Source organism: Boleophthalmus pectinirostris, unplaced genomic scaffold (genome assembly GCF_026225935.1).
Source record: "Boleophthalmus pectinirostris isolate CB_2022bp ecotype Guang Dong unplaced genomic scaffold, ASM2622593v1 HiC_scaffold_23, whole genome shotgun sequence".
Lineage (NCBI taxonomy): Eukaryota > Metazoa > Chordata > Actinopteri > Gobiiformes > Gobiidae > Boleophthalmus > Boleophthalmus pectinirostris.
Genome location: NW_026571207.1, coordinates 30,266,501 through 30,287,764, shown reverse-complemented (window position 1 = coordinate 30,287,764; position 21,264 = coordinate 30,266,501). Strand labels below are relative to the sequence as shown.

Below are 21,264 nucleotides of genomic sequence, written 5' to 3'. Positions count from 1 at the left end.
CAGCTCTACCTTCATAACCTGGTCCCCAAAGGGTTGACCAGGTTTTGTATTCACCCTGTGTCTGTGTGTGTGTGTCCACCCACGATAATTCCGCCATTTATGGACCGATTGTCACCAAATTTGGTACATGGGTCAAGCACCTGTGCCTGATGCCGCAAAAAAGTTTGGTGATGATCCAAGGTCATTTGAGGTCACACAGGTCAATTGAAAGGTCACGCCATTATAAAGGATTGGCAATTTCTGCAATTTCTGAATCTTTGGGCTAAAATATTCACCTAATCATCACACAAGTTGGCACACACATAACCGGGGTACACTGGATGTTACAGGTTGAAACTGGTCAAGGTCACTTGAAGGTCAAGGTAACCAAGGTCAAATATGCGTTTTTGGTCATAACTAGGCAAAGGATCGAGCTCGAGCAACAGGAGTGGTCTCAAAATCTAAGAAAAAGTAAACACAGATATTCTCATGTGTGACCAATATCACACAAATGTTCATGGGCCTGTACAGATACACATATTACATTGTGGATATAACGATCATGTAATATGGTCTGGGCTCCTCATAAACTGCTTCTGTGGTGATGAACTGACCCCACCGATGCCTCATGGGGGACCAGGTTGCTGTCTCTGACTGCGCTTGTTGTGGTTGTATAGCTCAAAAATACTAAGAAAAAAACAACATTCTGATCGGAGTTGCACCTCCACAGATCTGACCTGTAACTTGGTCTAGTTTGGTCTCCATGAAGATAAAAAAGTTTAATGCTGTACTGTGAAACATTCCAGACAAAGCAATAACATCTACATGGAGAAAACCATTTGGCAAATCCTTGACCAGAAAAGTTACACAATGCACGTTTAACACTTTTTATACCATACTAAATATTGTAATCCATGTGAAAGTAATGAGACTACATCATTATTACCTACGTGTTTTAAAAGGCAGTTCAGATCAGATGGAAGGTACAGACAAGTTTATACGATAAGCTTTGCTCTTGGGTGAGAACTTTCTTATGCTATGGAAACAACTACTATCCCAGACAGTTGCTTCTCTATCATGGTTCAACGCCATCGTACCAACTTATTAATATATAGTAATTCTTTTGACTTAATGTTAAACAAGTACAGATAAAAAAAATAAAAAAAACTTTACCTAAAAAACACACATCACCACAAAATTAAGACATTTGCGTAAAGTTTTATTCTTATGAAGGCTCACACTTTAATATTTATAAAGTTATGTACATAGATTTGCTCCCAGTAAATAAAAAGAAAACATCCATAAAATTTGGAAAAAAAGGAAGAAAAAAAACAAAGGCAACAGGAATAAAATGGAAACACGGCTATGTAAATGTAAAATTTTAAAATGTTAACCAGTGATCATGAGTTAGAGGTAGGGTTTAGACATGAAATGCTTTTTGTACTGGTAACCAGGAGCCAGTAGTGTCAGCAGCGCCCTCTGGTAGGTGTTTGGGTGCATTGCAACTCTTCCATAGCTGGAGTAGTTGACAATTAAACCAAAATATGCAAAAATAGAGAACTTTAAAAATGTGGCTTCTTGAGGAAAAGTCCACAGACTGTTAGCAGAGGCTTTGCAGGACTACTGGCTCCTATATTGTACCGCATTCACAGCACTGTTAATAATTTCACGGATTTTAAAAATATATTAACCTTTTTGTTAAACAGTTTAACAACAAAACCAAGCAATATTTTAGATTATTTGTATAACTTGAACATACATTTTGTGAGCGTAAATGTTGACTGACCAGGGTTCCAGTGAAAAATATGTAGCCCTAAATATAATGTTATGGCTTTTTCACAGGTCCTATATTACACTTTTGTGAGGTTTTAGCCATGTTGTAATGTTATCTCCACAAAAACATACTCAGAGTTCCGCTTTGTTTCATTCAGACATGTTTGAGTACTCCTTTATTATTTGTCTGTCTACATCCCCAAAGATCAAAATGCTCTGCTCCACCTTGTGATGTCATGAGGCGGTAGTTTTCAGGTAAACAGCTACCTTTGATTGGAAATGATTCTGGTGAAGGGGTATTGAGTTGAAAAACACAGTGGAGCTCTGCCTGTAGTGTTTCCTAATTGAGAGAAGAACACATCTTAAATCTGCAGATTTTGGTAAACATGCGTGAATGAAACAAAACACAACTCCAGGTCTGTTTGTGACGAGGAAGCAACATTAAAACATTGATCAGAAAATAGAGTAATATGGGCCTTTTAACTAATTATGTATTGGTATATATTGAATGAAATGTGTTGCTGTCTGTCACATTGACTAAAATGTGTAAAAATTAAAATAATATCAGTCACTCCATCATGAATAAGAAAACACATTTGAGTTTATCCCTCGTCAGTCCGAAATATTGTACGAAAAGGTACATTAAAGCACTTGGAATAAATTTTTTTCACCAATTTCTTGTATTAACTTTGGTTAAAAAACTAATCAAGAAGTCTGCAATTTGAAATGATCTTTACAATCTACCAAATGTATTTAAATAAGGCATGTCCTCCATCGTAAGGCACCGTGCTGCAAGTCCATATGAATTAGCATTTGAAATGGCACCACACGATAGAGCTTTTAAGGGTTAAAAACTGGCTTTCCATCGGGAAAACCAGGTCGCAGTCCCTGTTCAAGTTTGAACAAATATATATGTCAAGTTTAGGCATGCATACAAATCAATGTGTATTTAAAATTCTAATAAATACACTAATCAGGTTTAACAATATGATTTAAGCACACTGTATATTCTGGGCCAGCCTTCTTTCCATACTTAAATCACCTATCACTGTATCCTTTCTTTGATCGCTACATCAGACTAGAACACCCCAAAAGACCTGCACTAAACCAGGACTAAACCAGGACTAAACTAGGTCTAACTCAGAACTAAACCAGGACTAAAGCACCTCCAATAGACAGTGGGTAACATGGCCAGGAAAAGTCAGATAACTACAATAATCAGATATCCCAGTTATTAGATATTTTTTGTGTGCTTAGAGAAATCAGTTACTTTTTTTGCGTAACTGTTGTATTTGGAAGAAAAAGTTAAATTAATTTTAAAATAAGTCTTTCAATTTAGCTTTAGTAGTTTCCCTTTCATTTTATCTTGTCACATTAGGTTGCTATTTTTTGCATAATTTTTCTTGTCAAAGCCGTGTGTGGAAAAGGTGTGAAAAATCCCCAAAAAAATGAGATTACTTGCAACAAATCAAACTGAACTATTTATGTGAAATGTCAATATTCTGCATTGCAATCAATAATAATAATGATCAGATTTTTGGTGTGCACATGAGCTATACTCAATCAGGTCCAGCCCAGGTCTAGCTCAGGACTAAGCCAGGTCTAAACACTCAATCATAGCTGCAGTTTTGGAGATGCTTTGAACCATCTTACTTTATCAAACTCGCTCAGATCCTAATCACTTCTTCTTACCTTTCTTACATTTACTTTGAGGACTAAACAAAAACAAAATCTCGCAAGCCAAAACAGGCTGCACGTAATCATACTGTTATAAACCTGATCAGTTATTTAAGAGGAAAGTAAAGACGAAAAATTAGCATTTGCAAACACAAAACCCATGAGGTATATTCTAAAGAACTGTGCGCACAGGCATTGCTCCAATCTCCAAAATGCCATTATAGGGGCAGCAGCAGCAGGCTTAAATAAGGCAACAATCCAAATAGATTTTTAAAGCTACACAGCATAAAGTTTGAGATTCCAATTCTGTAAGCGAACATTTGTACTCAGCACAACCAAAGGTAAAATAAAAGAAAAAAAACTAAATCGTCAGGCATACCACTTTAAGATGATCTCATACACGTTATAGCAAATGTTAGTAAGGACTACATTTCATTCACTCTCCGTCTATTCTCGCCATTCAAATCTATTCAGCAAATCTTTCTTCTCAAACAAAAATTCCTTGTTGCTGGTCAAATAAACATTCTCAAATTTAAGTAATTAATACAGCTCATCATATTAATCATTATATTAAAAATAGCTACCAACTTTGTTTAAATTTCTGAGGTTTGACTGGAGCAAAATTCAAGAAACTAAACAAATATGTGGGATATTAAACAGAAAACACTTGAAATTGTTCTTAGATTATTACTCAAGTCTATGTTACAAAGATGATTCCCCCACTATTTGGCTGCAATGAAGTGCTTGTTCACGTTTAGAGTTGGGGCAGTATTCATAAAGAAAATAGACTAAAAGCAGCCAACACATTAACTATGACATGCAAACTACTTCTATGTAACATACACTTTTATAGTAATTTAAGAAACCATTTTGGATTTGTTATTATTGAACAAACACCATTATTGATTTAGCTTTTGCCCCAGTCCTTGTACCTAGATTAGTTTAGTCCTGGGTCACATTCTAGTTTGTTTCCTCTCATTTAAAGATGCACTATGTAACTTACAGTGTGGCATTAAACATATCTCTCTTGTATTTAATAAATCACAGGTGTTCTTATTGCAGAAAATACTTTTAAAAAATATGTGTTTTTACTGTGAGAGGTACTGCCACTCCGCGGATCTAATTTGCAACTGGTGGTGGCATCAGCTGCTTGTCTCCATGGAATGCAATACTGTGGAACATTCCAGACAGAGCAAGAACATCTCCATGGAGACAAGCAGGTCACAGAAAAGTTACATAGTGCACTTTAGTTCCACTATGTAACATGGCTATTTAGTTCCACTTAAAGGCATTAATAACTACGTGATGCCTTGGTAAAGGGCTATGTTGTTTGGTTATTTCCAGTTAGGATACTTTGTCTTAAATTTTAAATTTATGAGCGATTTATATAAACCCAGCATTTTTCACAATTAAAGGTACGTTGTGCAACTTTTCTGGTGGAGAGTCCGTCACCTGCTTGTCTTTGTTGAGATGTTGCATTGGCAAGAACGCTGCACAGTAGAGATTAAATCTATCTATCTCAAGGGAGACAACTATAGGCTACTTTACAGGTCACATCTGTGGAGAGGCACCCTTATTCACAGAGAGAATTATTGTAATTTTGAGCAATAGGAACACCCACAATGAATAAATGCTAGATAGATATGTTTAATGTCATGCCATGGAACATACCAGGTAAAGCAATAACATCTCCATGGAGACAAGCAGGTGATGGCCCCTAGTCCAGAAAAGTTGCACAATGCACCTTTAAGACATTTTACCCAGCTAGTCAAATCAATAACTACATACTAAAGTCAGTCATTGTGGTCTTTTTCTTGTTGCCATGGACGATACCTCAAGCTCTATGCGTTGTTAGTTTCTATTTCGACCCTGTATGCCTCACCAAAATAAAATACCCCTCCACAAAACATTGATTCGTCCCTGGTTTTGATTTTCGCCTCCTGTTTCCGCTAATGGACCAGTGAGGACAGCACAGTGGGGAGATATTTGACCTCAAAAACATGCTCTGTAAACTATCGGCTAAAAACAACCAACTGTTTGAACCAAATCCTATGGTACGGTTCAATTTAGTATGGCAAAAGTACATGAGAGGTATACTTTGCAATTGGAATGGTTTGAACAAGCAAAACAATGCCCCCCGCAAACTCCACTAATATCGACAATACTGAAAAATTTCATGGATTGGTTATCGGTTCCAAGATATCGGTTCAGTCAATATTCCATGTTGGTCTAAAATGACCCAAAATGTCTCATAATATTAAGCTTGTGTTTTTCAAAGCCAAATTTGTAGTTACTTTAAATAATAAATAACAATTACAAAACAAATTTGGATTTTTTTTTTCTAGTGCACCGGATAATAATCAGCAAATATTTAAAGCCAAAGTATCACAGGTATCGGAACAGAAAAAGCTGTATAGGTGCATCCCTAAACTTAATATTAATTTGGACAATGCGGTGTGATCATATACTATAAAACCTGCTAAGCCTGTAGTTCAGACTTCTACAAACATGTTCTGAAATGCATGGGATTCCTGTATTATTTGGTTCATATTTCATAGTTCATATTTTAGTCTGAGTGTTTCCAGATGTGTGTAAAACATGCATGTGAACTGAACAGAAAATAAATCTTATCTAATTGCAATGTCATTACTTGTCAGAAAGAAATTTAAATGACATATTTGCTCCAAATTGTTCAGCCCAAGAGTTTACATGGTCAAAAGATTCACAAAACAGTCAAAAATGCTAACATTGAGAAAATAACCACAAGAAGAAATCACAAGCTGGTCTCGTAGTGTTGCAGATGGAAGAGCATCTGGCATAAAAATCACTAGCTAATAACTGAGTATGTGAATGTTTCAATATGGTAAAACTGAAGTTAAAAGGAAAACATGAAGGAAAAATGGATGCTATAAATAAGAAATTGTTTTCATTGGGTTGAGCCTCTTGTTTATGGACGCCATTTTGAGCACTTTTCAAAATATAGAATACATTTTTTGGTTTTGTTAAAAACTATGGTAACGGTGCTAATTTTTAAGTCATTCTGAAACTCGTGGGTACTTTCTATTGATGAATTTGTGATGTGAATTTGCCATACCAAACTCAACTGTACACCTTAAAAATCATAATAATAAAATAAAAATAAAACATAGAAACAAAATGATCTTTCTTATTGCCTTGTGCTGCTGACCCTCTGACTCTGCGCTCATCTCGTCTGTATAGATCAACAATGTCCCTGTACAACAAAGAGAACTATCAAAAAAAGGCAAAATACACCAAACCTAGTCTATATACTTATGTTACACTATAAGCAATGTGCGGAAAGAAACTACACCTTTTCAACAGTTTACCAAATAGATACATTAGAAAAATAACATCTGTTCTATCACCGCTAAATTTTAAAACATAGCAGAATCAGGCCTTTAAGAACATCATTATATTGGCTGTGAATGAGAAAGTAACAGTTTGATGCCCCATATTAAAGGTGCACTGCGCAACTTTTCTGGTGGAGGATCCATCACCTGCTTGTCTCCATGGAGATATTACCGTTTTGCCTTGATTATTGCTCAGTATGGATATAAACGTGGTAATCACAATGGAGACAGGTTAATGGTCAGATCTGTGAAGAAGTGAGCCTGTACGTGGTACGAGTTCAAGGTACTTTTGTGCTATAAAACACCTGTATTTGAACAAACGCAAGAGGGATGTTTAATGACATAGTGTGGTACATTCCAGGCAAATAAATAACATCTCCATGGAGACAAGAAAGTCCACCTCCACCTTAGAAATAATATAGTGCACCTTTAACTGGACAAAGGTATTTTTTAAATATTCTACGGTTTAAGAATGCTTTGAAATTAAAGAGTTCTTGGCCCACTCAAGTTGCCGGATGGAAATTAACCTCCACATCCAAGCTAAAACACAAGCAAAAGGAAGTAAGGCTTTTCCTATAGTTAATATAATATTCAATAATAATAATAATAACAACAACAATATTAAAGCGTGTCTTTTAAACTCTGTACGCAGCGAAAACCACCACTCTAAAACCTGGTAGCAAAAACAGAAAATCTACATGAGATAAAAGGACTTAAGAATAATCTTGGTTTGGTTAAAGTGAATAATGTTTTGACCCAATCAGCTGTAAATAGGTTTCTTTTATAGACTGTATAAAGAAGTGGAGAAATCTGAATTAGGGCTGCATGATATTGGAAAATTTTGCGATATATGATATGGCTTTTCTTTGTTCTTATTTCAAATTCCATCCCTCTGGCAGACACACACGTTTAAAATGAGAGAAATGAAGTCACTGATCACAAATATATACCAAAAAATTTAAGTAAAATAATTATGTAATTATATCTACTAATCCTAACTTCTCAAACCAAGATAACATTCTGAAGTCCTTTATACCATGTTGACGTTGTTTTTCCCAGAGGACACTATGACCCAAAGGGCACTAAGATCCTGGGGTATCCTCTGGGGTGGGGGCTTTCTTCAGGTACTGGATCTGTTTGATCAGGTAGTTCTTCTCGTCACAGAACTGCTCGTCCTCGGAGCGATCCGTCTGGAAGTGACTTAGGAACTCCACCAGTTTGGCCTGGTTCTTCAGCAGGATGTCCATTACGGGCTGGGTCTTGTTCGGGTTTGCCACAAAAACCTGAACATGGAAAAACAGAGGTCAAACGTCAGCTGAGGGTTTGAGGTGCAGAGTTAAATCTAATCCACTTTATATAGCACATTTCATAAACAAAACTGTTTCCAAAGTGCTGCACAATACATATTAAACAATACAATGGGAATATAAAATAAAGCTCTATTTAACTTCAGTAGTTCTTATTAAGACAATAAAAGTACTAAAATAATTAAGAGAAAAAATGCCAATCAGTAAAAAAAATAAATAAATAAAAAATAAAAAAAAACACAGAGGACCACACAACTCACACAGTATTAAAAGTCAGACCATGGAAAGTCACCATGTTTCTGTCAGTAGTGCAGACCTCACCAGAGATGTATTAGCCAAACAATGTTAAAAAGTAAACGACAGCACAATGGAACAACCATAGACTGTATAAAGAAGTAGACTAGGGAAGTGTGACGTCACCCATAGCGTTTGGCTTCAGTTAAATGAAGCTCATAGAGGTTAGCAGTTATAGGGTGAATTTGGAGTCAAGATTCATATTAGGAATAGGAATTTATTTACAGATAAAATAGTGAAATTAAAACAGCAGGATCATGTAGAGTGGATTAATAGGAATATTTTAAGACCAAAATGACGAGGCTCACAGCAGCAGTTACAGAGAGAGGGGTGAAAATTTTTCAATGTGTAGTCAATTGGAGCCAGAGTCGATGGGGCCGAAAGCATGCCCATGTCCACTTCCTATATGGAATGCAGCAGCTAGCGGTTTAGCTATGTCCATTTATATATACAGTTCATGGGTGCAGAGTTGCATGTTTAGATAAGAAACATTGTATATATGTAATGAAGTCTAGTATTTAGCATCTTAATCTCTCCACTGGTTTAACATTAGGCTCACTGAAAATTCAGTCACAATCCTAAAATCTATTTGGATTAAGCGCAATCTACTGTGGCCCTAGAAATGACTGACTGTCAATATTTTAGTACCGCCACACATCTCACATCAGATTCATAGATCAGCATAGAGTGTAGCAGAATAATTTTAAAGTGTCTAATTTTGGGACATTCCAATAAATGTAGTTAATATGATTAACTGAGATTCAGGAGCAGGACCACGCCTCAGCCGCCCTCTCCTCTCACCAGCGAACCACAACTCACCTCGACCACACCTCTAATTTCCCAGAAGCTTATATGTAGCAGCCTTTCCCATCATCCCAGTTTGTCTCGGCTAACTCAACCCCACCCTCCCATCCCCTAGTTTGTCTTTCAGTCATAAGACCCCTAAAAGAGGGGTCCCGTTCCGGCTGGGCCAATTGTAGATTGAGACGGAGCCCCCACCCATAGTCTCAACCCAGCCATCTCTGCCTCGCTTCGTACATTATCAATAAACTTCTTTGCACTATGTCGTTGTTGGCGTGGTCCTAGCTAGTGAAGAGCTGCTTATTTGTATCACAAGTCTCGCAGATAGGGACATAACATTAAAACTTTCAGAAGGTTCAATGATTTTGCAGTTTCTTAATGTCATTTTTCTTTTTCTTATTTACCCTGATGACAACTGCGTGGTCCGCCACTATTGGCCTATCTCGGATTTGCCACACAAGCTACCATCTCCACAATAGTGAAACCACAAAAACAGTGGTACCAGAGCTTAAAATGTTGCTGTGAATAAAAAAATAAACTTTAGTATAATATATATAATAAACTTTAACTCCAGTTCTAGAACTAGTTTTGTCCTAGTCTCGTCCAGGTTTAGTTCTGGGGTTTACCCAGCCTAAAAGACATCTGAACAACAGTTCTAATAGAGGTGTACTGCTCAATTTTTCTGGTGACGGGTCCAATACCTGCTTGTCTCTATGGAGATGTTATTGCCATGCCTGGAACTTTCCATGGTATGACAGTAAACATATCCATCTAGAATTTATTCATTACGGATGTTTCTATTGCTCGAAAATACAGTAATTCCTTCCTGTGAATAGGGCTGACTCTCCACAGATCTGAATTGTAATGTAGCATAATGCTGTAACCTGCTTGTCCCTCTAGTAATAGATAGGTGTAATATATACTGTGGAACATTCTAGACAAAGCAACATCTCCATGGAGACAAGCAGGTGATAGACACTCCACTAGAAATGTTATGCAGTGCACCTTCAGTTGTTGCGACCATATTTCCAACAGTGTCTATATAAAAGCGTGTATAACCTTAAAAACGTGGAATGCTTCAAACTGGATGTTTCGGCTGTTGTCTCGGAGCAGGTTCATCATGAGCTTCAGGTTTTCTGCTCGGCTGATGTACTTCGTCATCACAGTGAAGTTGTGTCTGTCGAGGAGGAGTTCCCCGAGAAGCTACAAAACACAAAATAACAAAGAATTCTACCACAGACTGCATAAAGAACTGGACTAAGGGAGTGTGATGTCACCTATAGCCTTTGGCCCCAGCCAAATGAAGCTCTAGCAGTTATAGAATTAATTTCAATCATCATATCATCTTTACGCTGTTTCTCCTTATGACCTCTTGTATATAGCTGAGATATATACAATATTATCTTATACTTTATTTCTATTTACTTGTACATTTATATAATTATTTGACACCAGTCTCTCTCTTGTGATGTGTGAGCTACTGTGTCCAAGTAATTTCCCCTGTGGGTCAAGTTTGTTTAAACCTAATTTGGAGCCACTTACGTATTAGGAATTTATGGAAATTTATTTGCGGACAAATTAGTGAAATAAAAGAGAGGGGTGGCAATCTCAGTTTAAAGTGAATTGGAGCCAGAGTCAATGGAGCCCAAAGCACCCCCATGGTCACTTCCTATTTGGACTCGACCTCAATGCATAGACTACATATATAAATGGACATAGCCGTCGGGGTGGCTATGTCCATTCATCTATGCAGTCTATGGATTGAATGTGATAATAATAATGCAGTCTGGAAGAGGTAATGAACTATAATGGCATCTGTTCTTAAGGGAACATTAACGGTTTAACTAATACAGGGTTAGCAGGTTTGGTACATAATAGCAAGGGCTGGGCGATTTATTTATTTATTTAGGTTTAGAATCAGAATGACTTTTATTCTTTTCATTAAAGACATGCAGCCAACCAGGGAACAGAGCATTAAAGGGCCTATATTATGTCATTTTCTGATCTATGTCATAATTTTGTTTTCCTGTCACAAACATACCTGGAGTTGTGTTTTGTTTCATTTACACATTTAACACACAAAGCCTGGATATTAAGGCTTAGTTCTTCTCTCACACTGAAAACACTCCACACTGTTTCATCTTGTGATGTCATGTGATAAAACAGGAAGTGCTCCACTGTGTTTTTAAACCCCATACGCCTTCACTAGAATCATTTGAATCATTACTGAAACCAAACGTAAAAGGTAGCTGTTAATTTGAAAACTACAGATTCATGACATCACAAGGTGGAACAAAGCATTTTGAGCTTTGGGGATATAGACAGACTAATAAAGAATTATGCAAACATGTGCAAGTGAAACAAAATACAAGTTCAGCTTTGTTTTTGAGGAGGTAACAACATTGTAACATTGCTTAAAGCTCACAAAAGTCAATTTTGCATAATACAGGACAGAAATGAACAGTTTATTGCTCCTTATTGTTACTTTTTGTACGCATATTTTCTATAAATCAAACTGAATACCTTTAAAGACTGGCGTTTGGTCACGTAGTTGTCTGAATGGAGGAGCTTTTCGTACTCTGTAAACACCTGAGAAAGAAACACACAAGGTTACAATGGCAGATAATTAGATTGAAAAAAGCTGTTTATATGTGAGTTTAATACAGGTCTGGTTTTATGCATTAATGATGTATGCATTGTATTGATTGTTACTAAACTGTGAATAGAGATCGGGGTTGTATCGTCAAACCACAATGTTAAAGTTATCTTAATGTTAAACCAGTGGAGTTTTTAAGATGTTTAAGATGTTGACAGAGCAGAATGATAAATGTACCAGTAGTGGCCCAGCAGTTTAGCAGCTTGTTGGCTAATTAATTTCTGTTTTATTTTTTATATTCTTTCGGTTAATAATGGCTTATAATGCATCTCTATGGACTATTTTTGCACTGTGATAGCAAAGACGGTGGATGTGCCATTAAAGTTTGTTTTTAGACATTAATTTCCAATTTCTACTACAACTGAATGTTCTAAAGCAAACACACATTTCTGTCTTTTCTAGAACAGACAACATATTTTCTATTAACCTTTGCCCATTGGGTCATCCATCAGGTTTTGTCTATGATAGTTACACAGATGTAAGATTCAATACACTTCAACAAAATTAGCCTTGGATATAAAAAAAAATGTTTTATAGTTCTGGAGACTGTCTGACCCCAAGATCCAATTTATAACTTTGCTGCAGTTCTCCAAGTGATTCATGGAGATATTTTGGGGCAATACCAAACAATCGTCCTGACAGTTCACAGTGTAACTTTTCTGTAGATGGTCCGCCACCTGCTTGTCTCCATGGAGATGCTACAGACGTGGACAAAATTGTTGGTACCCCTCTGGTAATGAAAGAAAAATCAAACATTTTCACTGAAATAACTTGAAACTAAGAAAAACAGTAATAAAGAAAAAAATCCAGAAAAATAAACAATGAAAATCAGACACTGTTTTTGAATTGTTGTTCAACAGAATTATTAAAAAAATAAATAAATAATGAAACTGGCCTGGACAAAAATGATGGTACCCCTAGAAAAGATTGTAAGTAACTGAACAATAGGGACATGTTAAACTTAGGTGTGTCTCTAATCTGCATCACAGGTGTCTTCAAACTTGTCCTCAGTCACTCTGCCTGTTTAAAGGGAGACATGTGTCATTGTTCTGTTTGGAGACATGATGGAGACAACACTGAACATGAACCAGAGAAAGAGAAGAAGAGAACTGTGTCAGCAGACTAGTAAGAAAATGATAGGCAAGCAGGTTAAAGATAAAGACAATAAGACCATCTCCAAGCAGTTTGATGTTCCTGTGATTACAGTTACACATGTTATTCAGAAGTTTAAGGTCCACAGGACTGTAGCCAACCTCCCTGGTCCTGGCTGCAGGAGGAAAATTTATGACAAATTGAAGAGATGGATCATACAAATGGAACCAAAGAGCCCAGAACAACCTCCAAACAAATTAAATGTGAACTTGAAGGGCAAGGTATATCAGTGTCAGATCGCACCATCACTGTTTGAGCCAAAGTGGATTTCATGTGAGGACACCACTGTTGAGAGCAAATCATAAAAAGTGATACTGGAATATGCCATGATGCATATTGACAAGCCACAAAGCTTCTGGGAGAATGTCCTTTGGACAGATGAGGCAAAACTAGAGCTCTTTAGCAAGACACATCAGCTCCATGTTCACAGATGCAAAAATGAATCACACAAAGAAAAGAACATTGTCCCTGCTGTGAAGCACAGAGGAGGCTTGGTCATGTTCTGGGGCTGTTGCTGCATCTGGCACAGGGTGTCTTGAAATCTTTGCAAAGTACAACAAAATCTCAAAACTGTCAAGGTATTTTGGAATGAAATGTGCTGACTACTGTCAGAAAGTTGGTCTCAGTCATAGGCCATGGGACTTCCAACAGGATAATGACCAAAAACACACAGCGAAATACACCCAACAATGGCTAACAACAAAACATTGGACTGTTCTGAAGTGTTCTTCTGTGAGCCCAGATCTCAGTTTTATTGAACATCTGTGAAATGAGTTGAAACATGCTGTCTGGAGAAGGAACCCTTCAAACCTGAGACAATTAGAGCAGTTTGCTCATGAGAAGTTGGCCAGAATACCAGTTGACCAGCACAGTGTCATTGATAATTACAGAAACCGTTTGCTTGCAGTTTGCCTCAAAACTTGTGCAACAAAATATTACGTTAAGGTTACCATCATTTTTGTCCAGGCCAGTTTCATTATTTGTTTTTTTTTTATAATTTTGTTTAACCACAGGTAAAAAGCTATGTTTGATTTTCATGAGGCAATTTTCAGTATTTTTTTATTTATTATTGCTTTTCTCAGTTTCAGGTTATTTCAGTGATGATTGTAGACTTTTCTTTCACTGCCGGAGGGGTACCAACAATTTTGTCCACGACTGTATTTCCTCAAAACTCCACAGTATAGCATTAGACTTATCCATCTTATATTTTTTGTTCAATTGCAAGTGCTGTTATAGCACTTGTTAAAGCAAATGAATTAAAACATGCATTCGTTCTCTGAGTGGGCTGCCATGCTGTGGAACATTCGATATAGGAAAACCGTTCTTCATGGAAACAAGCAAGTGGTGGACTCTCAATCAGAGGAGTTATTTATATAGAACAACTTCAAAAGTTTAAATTATTGTGAAATAATTGATGTTTGAAAATAGTGGTTGGGGAAGTTTGTTGTTTATTATCATTCATGTTAAAAAATAAGAAACTCTAGAGGAATATTACGTTACATTAAAAACAAAGTTACAGGACCTACCCTGTCATAGTTGTTCTCCAGGAAATCTGCACACATGATTTTGTGTCTTGTGAGGAGATCCTGTGGTAACAAAAGAACCACATTTAGAGACAAGATAGCAGGTAAAAAAATAAATAAATTTACAGGACCTTTCAAAGAATATTATTCAAATGCAAATGAAAATAAGAAGTATAATAATAACAAGTAGGTCATATACCAAAGCATACATTTAATTGTGGGGATTCAAGGTAAATAAAAATTTGGAAAAAAAAAAAAAAAAAAATTAAAAATGGAAAAAATAAAACATGAAGCTCCGCCCCTGAATGAAATATTGAACATTTATGGACTGCCTTTAATCTACTGCAGTACCAAAAGCAACCTGTGAAAGCAGCAATATGTCTGGAGGCACCCAGCCTGCTGAAAATGCACAAGAAGAAGACTTTCTTTAAAGGACACCTATAATACAAAATTGATTTTTCATAGCTTTTAGTCATGTTATAGCTGTTCCTCCTTTTTGTTTACCCTCTGGAAGTTGTATTTGCAGTGATTCACGCTGGTTTGAGTAATCTTTAATCACTTATTTTCAAGATGTCATATTGCAAAGAAAATTTACTTTTTTAATCAGTGATATGTGTATCATTCAGCAGTGTAGCGTACTGTAGTTATTTTGTTTTTTGGGTTTTTTTGGCAGCTTTCTGTGGTGTGTGTGATATGAGCCATTTACACACCTCCCCAAGAAATCCATAACTCCGACTTTGTTCGTGGTGATATTTACCGCAATGTCAGCTCCCATTGGGTTCTACATCTTTCTAAAGCGGTAGTTTATTATACGATTATTACCATTACTACTTTCTTTAATTAAGTTGTTTTAGATGACTATTGCAATTTAAAATGTGTAAATAATAACATAATGTTCCACAGGTGTTGCACATTTTAACTATATAGCAGACTTAAACACAATATGTGATCTTTAATTGTGTGATAGTCAATGGATGAGTTATATGTGCACTGAAAATAAAATGATTATCAGATTATTTGAATTATAAGACTATTAAAATCCATGTAAAGGGCAAAATCATCAAATTTCCACCAGAACTTGAGGCCTCTGATTAATCACATCAGATTTTGTAGTTCACATGTCATTTAAATAATCTTAAAGATCGATGAATCATAATAATTAGATTTAGGGTTGCATGTGAACAAAGTCAGTGTTTGTGTACCTTAAAGGAGGCGAAAGCATCTGATGCAATGTCGAAGGTGGAGAGTTCGACGTATCTGAAGAAGTTATAAAACTCCTCGGACAGAAGCACAGTTTTGGCCAAAGGTTCATGACGCAGACACTCCCTCAGCATCATCCCGCAGTTCAGGGCCACCTCTGGACTGTCGTAGCTGATAAACCAAACCAAAAAGCACAATTAACTGTTATTAATATAAAAATATACAAGTGAATACACATTAGGGTTGTCAAAAGTATTGAAACTCAGATACAAATCAATACTAAAACTAGCATCAGACTGCACACTCATTTGGGCAGATTTTGATATTAAAAAAGTCACATTTACAGGACAGAAATTAACCTTGCCCGAATAACTTTAGAATGATCTTGAGCTGTATCAGAACAAGTATAAGAGCCCACAGACTAGTATATGCCCATGGGCCACTATGGAACCTACCTGGACCACTGGGGGATTAAACAGATATAAGGCTATGGTAATATAAAAGAAAGCACTATTATTTAATGTTACAAATCACATTATATTGTCTAAATAAAGAGTCTCTTATTATCAATCACCATGGTATTGAAATCGGTCCTAAGTATCAGGTCTATTCTTTAGTATCAAAATTGAGCTAGACACTACGACACATAAAACTCATTTGTTTTGCAAGAACAAAATTAATTTTAAATACGTTACCCTATTCCACGTGACATCAATAATATCATATAATAATATCATCATATCATAATATCAAAGCAGAACTTGATGTGTTAACAAAATGTGACCTATAATCCCTTTCTGTAACCTGACACTTATACTGTATTGTATGGATCATGATAAAGAACTGGGCTTTTTCATTTGACATTTCAAAACAAATGTTCACATTACACTGGACAGAGTCCTCAATAGTCAAAAACTCAGTGGTAATACAATATACACTAGAATGGAGAATTTGTGGACAAACACGTTTGTGTGACTGTGGTCATAACTCAAAAGTTCAACAGAGCTCATCTTAGGTTTGTTTACTCAATAACTGTGAGCATTTGTTAAAAAAGAAGGATATTATAATGTCATTGTCTTTTGTAACATATGCATGGGAAGTGAAGTCAGAAAAGCTTTAAACTACACCTCTTGATCTAATTACGGTAATGCATGATAACATAAACAAAACTATTCTGCAGTACGTTATGTCATGTTTTCAAGAGTAGGGCTTTATATTTGGAAAAAAAATATCTACTTGTGGTTTTTCTGACATGCATTATCTTGCTGTTAGATTTGCAATTTATGTTTTAAGAATAACAATAATAGGATACAGTACATTTGGACAGAATTCTCCCAAGTGTAATCTCATCAATATAGAGCACTCTACTTCCTGTAATCTGTTTTCAACATATTTTTCAACTTTTCTTCACAAATTGCTGTGATGTGTAAAACTATAATTTACTGTATATTTACAAGGTAAAGGTATGATCCCACCAAGTCAAAATTAGAGGATCATCAGAACCTGTCATTTTAAATATGAATTAAATGACAGAGTTAACAGTTCATCCTGAATAAGACAACATTTTGTTGTTAGCAGAGTAAATAATGGTTCTTTAAAACTGCATCCTTCAAATTGAGATTTTGATTTGATTAACCTTGCAGCCCTCATCAAGAGCTCAACCAACAAAATCACCAGTCAGCAGCTGAATAATTTATGTGCATCTCTGACTGTCTAAAACCTCTAATAGGTCTCTTAACTTGCCTTTGTTTACATATGTGCAACTCTGGAGCATGCTTAGCTCAACTCAGCAGTTAGATTGTGCTCCCACAGTTCATTCTAGCATGCATTTTTAAGTCCAGTTTTAGCTAGAATTTGAGCAATATGTTCTGTATGTGCATGCTACTACACTGAGGTGTGGCCAATCAGGTTTTGCACTAAATCCTTATCAATGAATCATGTCATATGAAAAATCCTTGGGAATTAAATGCGTAGCAATAATTATATAAACATTTAAGGACAGGCTGACTAAGGCTTTTGATCTGGTTTTCAAATGGGAATTTCATTTAAGCAGATTGGAATGACTTTGATTCGCTCACACAAAACAACTATCTCTTGTCATCGTAACCCACAGGTAAATGCAACATGTCCCCGCTCGCTCCAAAGAGAGTTGTTGAAACACATTCTGGGCTATGGCAAAAAGCACTCCAAGCTAAAGTGATTATACCAGAGAGGAAAAATGCATTTGTATAACTAGGGTTGTCAAAAATATCAAAAATACTAATACTAATACTAATCAATACGAACAAGATACTCATTTGAAAGTATCGATACTAAAAAAGTCACATTCACAGGACAGAAATTAACCTTTCCTGAATAGCTTTAGAATGATCTTGAGCTGTATCAGAACCAGTACACACAGATTAGTATACGCCCATGAACAACAATGAGATACAACAGATGTACGTCCTCATGGTAATATAAAAGAAAGTACTATTATTTAATGTTAAGAATAACGTGACTGTATATTGTCTAAATAATGTCAATCAAATCAAAGAATCAAATCTATTCCTTAGTATCAACCAGCAATACCAGTGTTTACATAGAAGTACAAACTAGCAGTGTAAAACGTGAACTTACCCATTTAAAAGCATGAACAGGATCTGTGTATGTGAAGAGATGTATTCTATCGTGGGTGTGCGGGTGCCAATCTGCCGTCTTACAATGTTACTGAACAAATGTACCACATCCTTCTTCCCCTGTAACAGAAAAGAGCTTTACTAACCAACTTTCAAAGCACACGCACAGACAGTTTTGCTTTAGGGGCTTCCATTCAATCTCGCCATCAGTGTCAGCCCAGAATGATCAATAATTTTTACACAATGCAACAAAGAAAGTGCCTCTGTACTTACCTCAAAATCAATCCTATGGAGGTTTTCAATGAGAGATATGAGTAGATTGGTGTTGTATAATTCCTGGGCAAGTTGGGCTACGGCTTCAGTTTGGGGCTCCTTGTCGCCAGTTCCACAGAGCACCTCTTTTAGTGAGGCAAGGTTTTTCGAAATATCCTCTACAACCTTAAAAAACAGATACAGTTTACAATTCTGCAAGCTTTTACCTGTGTAATAACCATACTATATCAGAACATAACTTACCTTTTCAGACTTTTTTGAGTCTCCACTGTCCAGCTTTTCTAAGTGGGCAACATTGTCCTTTAAAGTCCTCACGGTTTCAGCTGGACTTTTCTGAGATTTGCCAAAAGGGAAAGGCATGGCGAGGAAGACAGGTAACCCAAGCCCTGAGATGAAACAAATCAGCGTTGATGAAACAAAACAGGACAAATGAATTAAACAACCAACTTCCTGTAGTTGTGTGCACCAGGAAATGACTTTTTAAACGCTGTCCTACAAAAAAGACCAATTAGTTCAGCTGACTGCATGTATTGAGTTCCAGTCCTAAAAGCAATAACAACATCCCTAGCTAGTTATCAACGACTGCTAACTAGATACTTTTTTCCGTACTGAACGATTCTGCACAAACTTTACAATTGCATGCTGCTTTTGCAATGTTATTATAGTGTTCGTGTAGCTAAGCAGAACAATCCACCAACTTCTCTGTTGACTTAAATGTCAAATGGAACCAAAAAGGACGTAAAAGTAGCATTAGCAGCAACATTTTAGTAAGTTTTAACTAGCTTGTGACCTAGTTAGCATTAGCCGCATCAGTAACCACAACAACGTAGCGCAAAAGTGGCTGTAAAAAGTGATGAAAATGTTGTTAGCAATCACACTTACCGACTGAAATAGGGGTTGAAGGCTAGAAGCAGGCTGTGGCTAAACCTTGGTTATCGAGTTTATCCACTTTCTTTTCGCCCCGTTTTGGTCCAAGTTTTATCTGATATCTGAACACTAGTAGTAGCCTAGATCTAACGCCGTAACTAACTAACTAACCGTAGCGACTATTTACACGAACTAGCGACCTTCATAACTTTAATTTCCCATGTAGGTTGAGGTCTGAACTCTTGCCCGACTGTCACCTAACTTGCTGGCAGCCTGGATGTGAAGTGAGAGCCTGTCTGACAACTTATTTCCCTGTTCCCAGTGCAGAAACTACGGTCTGTCCTCTGATCATCCCAGGGACAAGGGGCGGGTCTGTTTTTGCTCCGCACAATGACTGACAGAGCTCTGGGCCAATCGGAATCAAGAAAAGACCCACGTAGCCACACCTTCTAGGCGGCTCGGGTTCGTTTCGTTTTGGGTGGATTGGTTAGTAGTTTGTTTTTTTTGGTAACTTTTTTTTTTTTTTTTTTTTACCGAAACTAAAGTGATGCAATTTCCATTTAAATGATAAAAAACATGAGCGAAAATTCCTCTTAAATAGGCAACAGATAAGTTTACTATTATACTTTCAATATTACTCAAGTAGGCATGCAACAAATTAAATCATTATTTTTCTATTAACCCTATCTATTAATCTATTAATCATTATTATCTATTAATTGGCCAACTGAACTGAAGTACTGTGTAACTGTTAATGTTCATGGATATATCCAATTTCCAAAAAACACAAAAATGGTATGGTAAGACTCACGAATGCCTTTCAGTCATTAGTAAAGCCTAATTGTATAAATACATTACAAATACAAATTTCCTTCAAATAGCTCCACTAATCAACATATTGCGTATAATTTGTGCTCCTAAACATGGTTGGTTCATGGTTTCACTGTAGGCCTATCCATGATCCAAATGGAACCTTCCATGTCATTAATTTGGTTGGCATTGTAAATAATAATTTGAATTTATTTACCTTATAAACAAAAAGATTCTCCAATGTTTATCGTTTGTATTGTCAGCTTTTGGTTTGAGATAACTTATACAGACTTTTCAACTACAGACCACTAACTCATATATGTTTATATTTAATACTTGCAGAAATGCAGAACTGTGAAATAAAATTATTAGACTTTTGACATTTAGGACATTAATTTTAAGCACTAACTGGCTTAGTTCCTTTGAAACAGACAGAAGATAATGTTGCTTTATAAATGCACATTCGTTGCAAAGAAATTAGTTTATACAAATCATTTTATGTAGATTTGTCTACATTATATAATATAGTATGCACAGTATTGCTTAATTTAACCACATGTATTGCTCAGTTGACATTCACAGCATTGCTTGTTTATTTACTTCATTGTTATAAACCGTATTAGTGCAATGTTCTTATTTGTGGTATAGTAAGTATGCAATAGAGAATAATGCAGTTATTTGTATATATGACCATAGTCTACAACACATTGCATGATAGTGAATTAGACTCTAGATTGAGTTGGTATTTTGACCTCTTCCAGTGCTGTGTGCATGCTGATTTTAGCATGATCTCGCTTTTATAATAAATGAGCTATTGTCATGTTTTTACTTTGTCAATTTCTTTAGTTCCTCTTCTTCAAAGACACCTTTTATCTTTCACATTTAAACAAACGTATCAATGTTTATTCAAGAGCTCATTTATTATGATAGTCATAACCGGAAGTCTTCTCTTCGAGTTTCCGG

At 36.2% G+C, this 21,264-nt stretch overlaps 1 protein-coding gene across 1 annotated transcript; it reads right to left on the bottom strand.

Annotated features, from left to right (window-relative positions):
- Positions 1–1,177: 1,177 nt before the first annotated feature.
- On the bottom strand, positions 1,178–19,847 carry cab39l1 (calcium binding protein 39, like 1). The gene is made up of 9 exons (XM_055159162.1): positions 19,507–19,847; positions 18,868–19,010; positions 18,625–18,789; positions 18,353–18,471; positions 15,736–15,904; positions 14,537–14,596; positions 11,726–11,791; positions 10,262–10,405; positions 1,178–8,083 (listed from the first exon to the last, which is right to left on the bottom strand). The coding sequence occupies exons 2-9, from the start codon at positions 18,982–18,984 to the stop codon at positions 7,883–7,885; spliced, it is 1,041 nt and encodes a 346-aa protein (XP_055015137.1). The 5' UTR covers positions 18,985–19,010; positions 19,507–19,847; the 3' UTR covers positions 1,178–7,882.
- Positions 19,848–21,264: the final 1,417 nt, after the last annotated feature.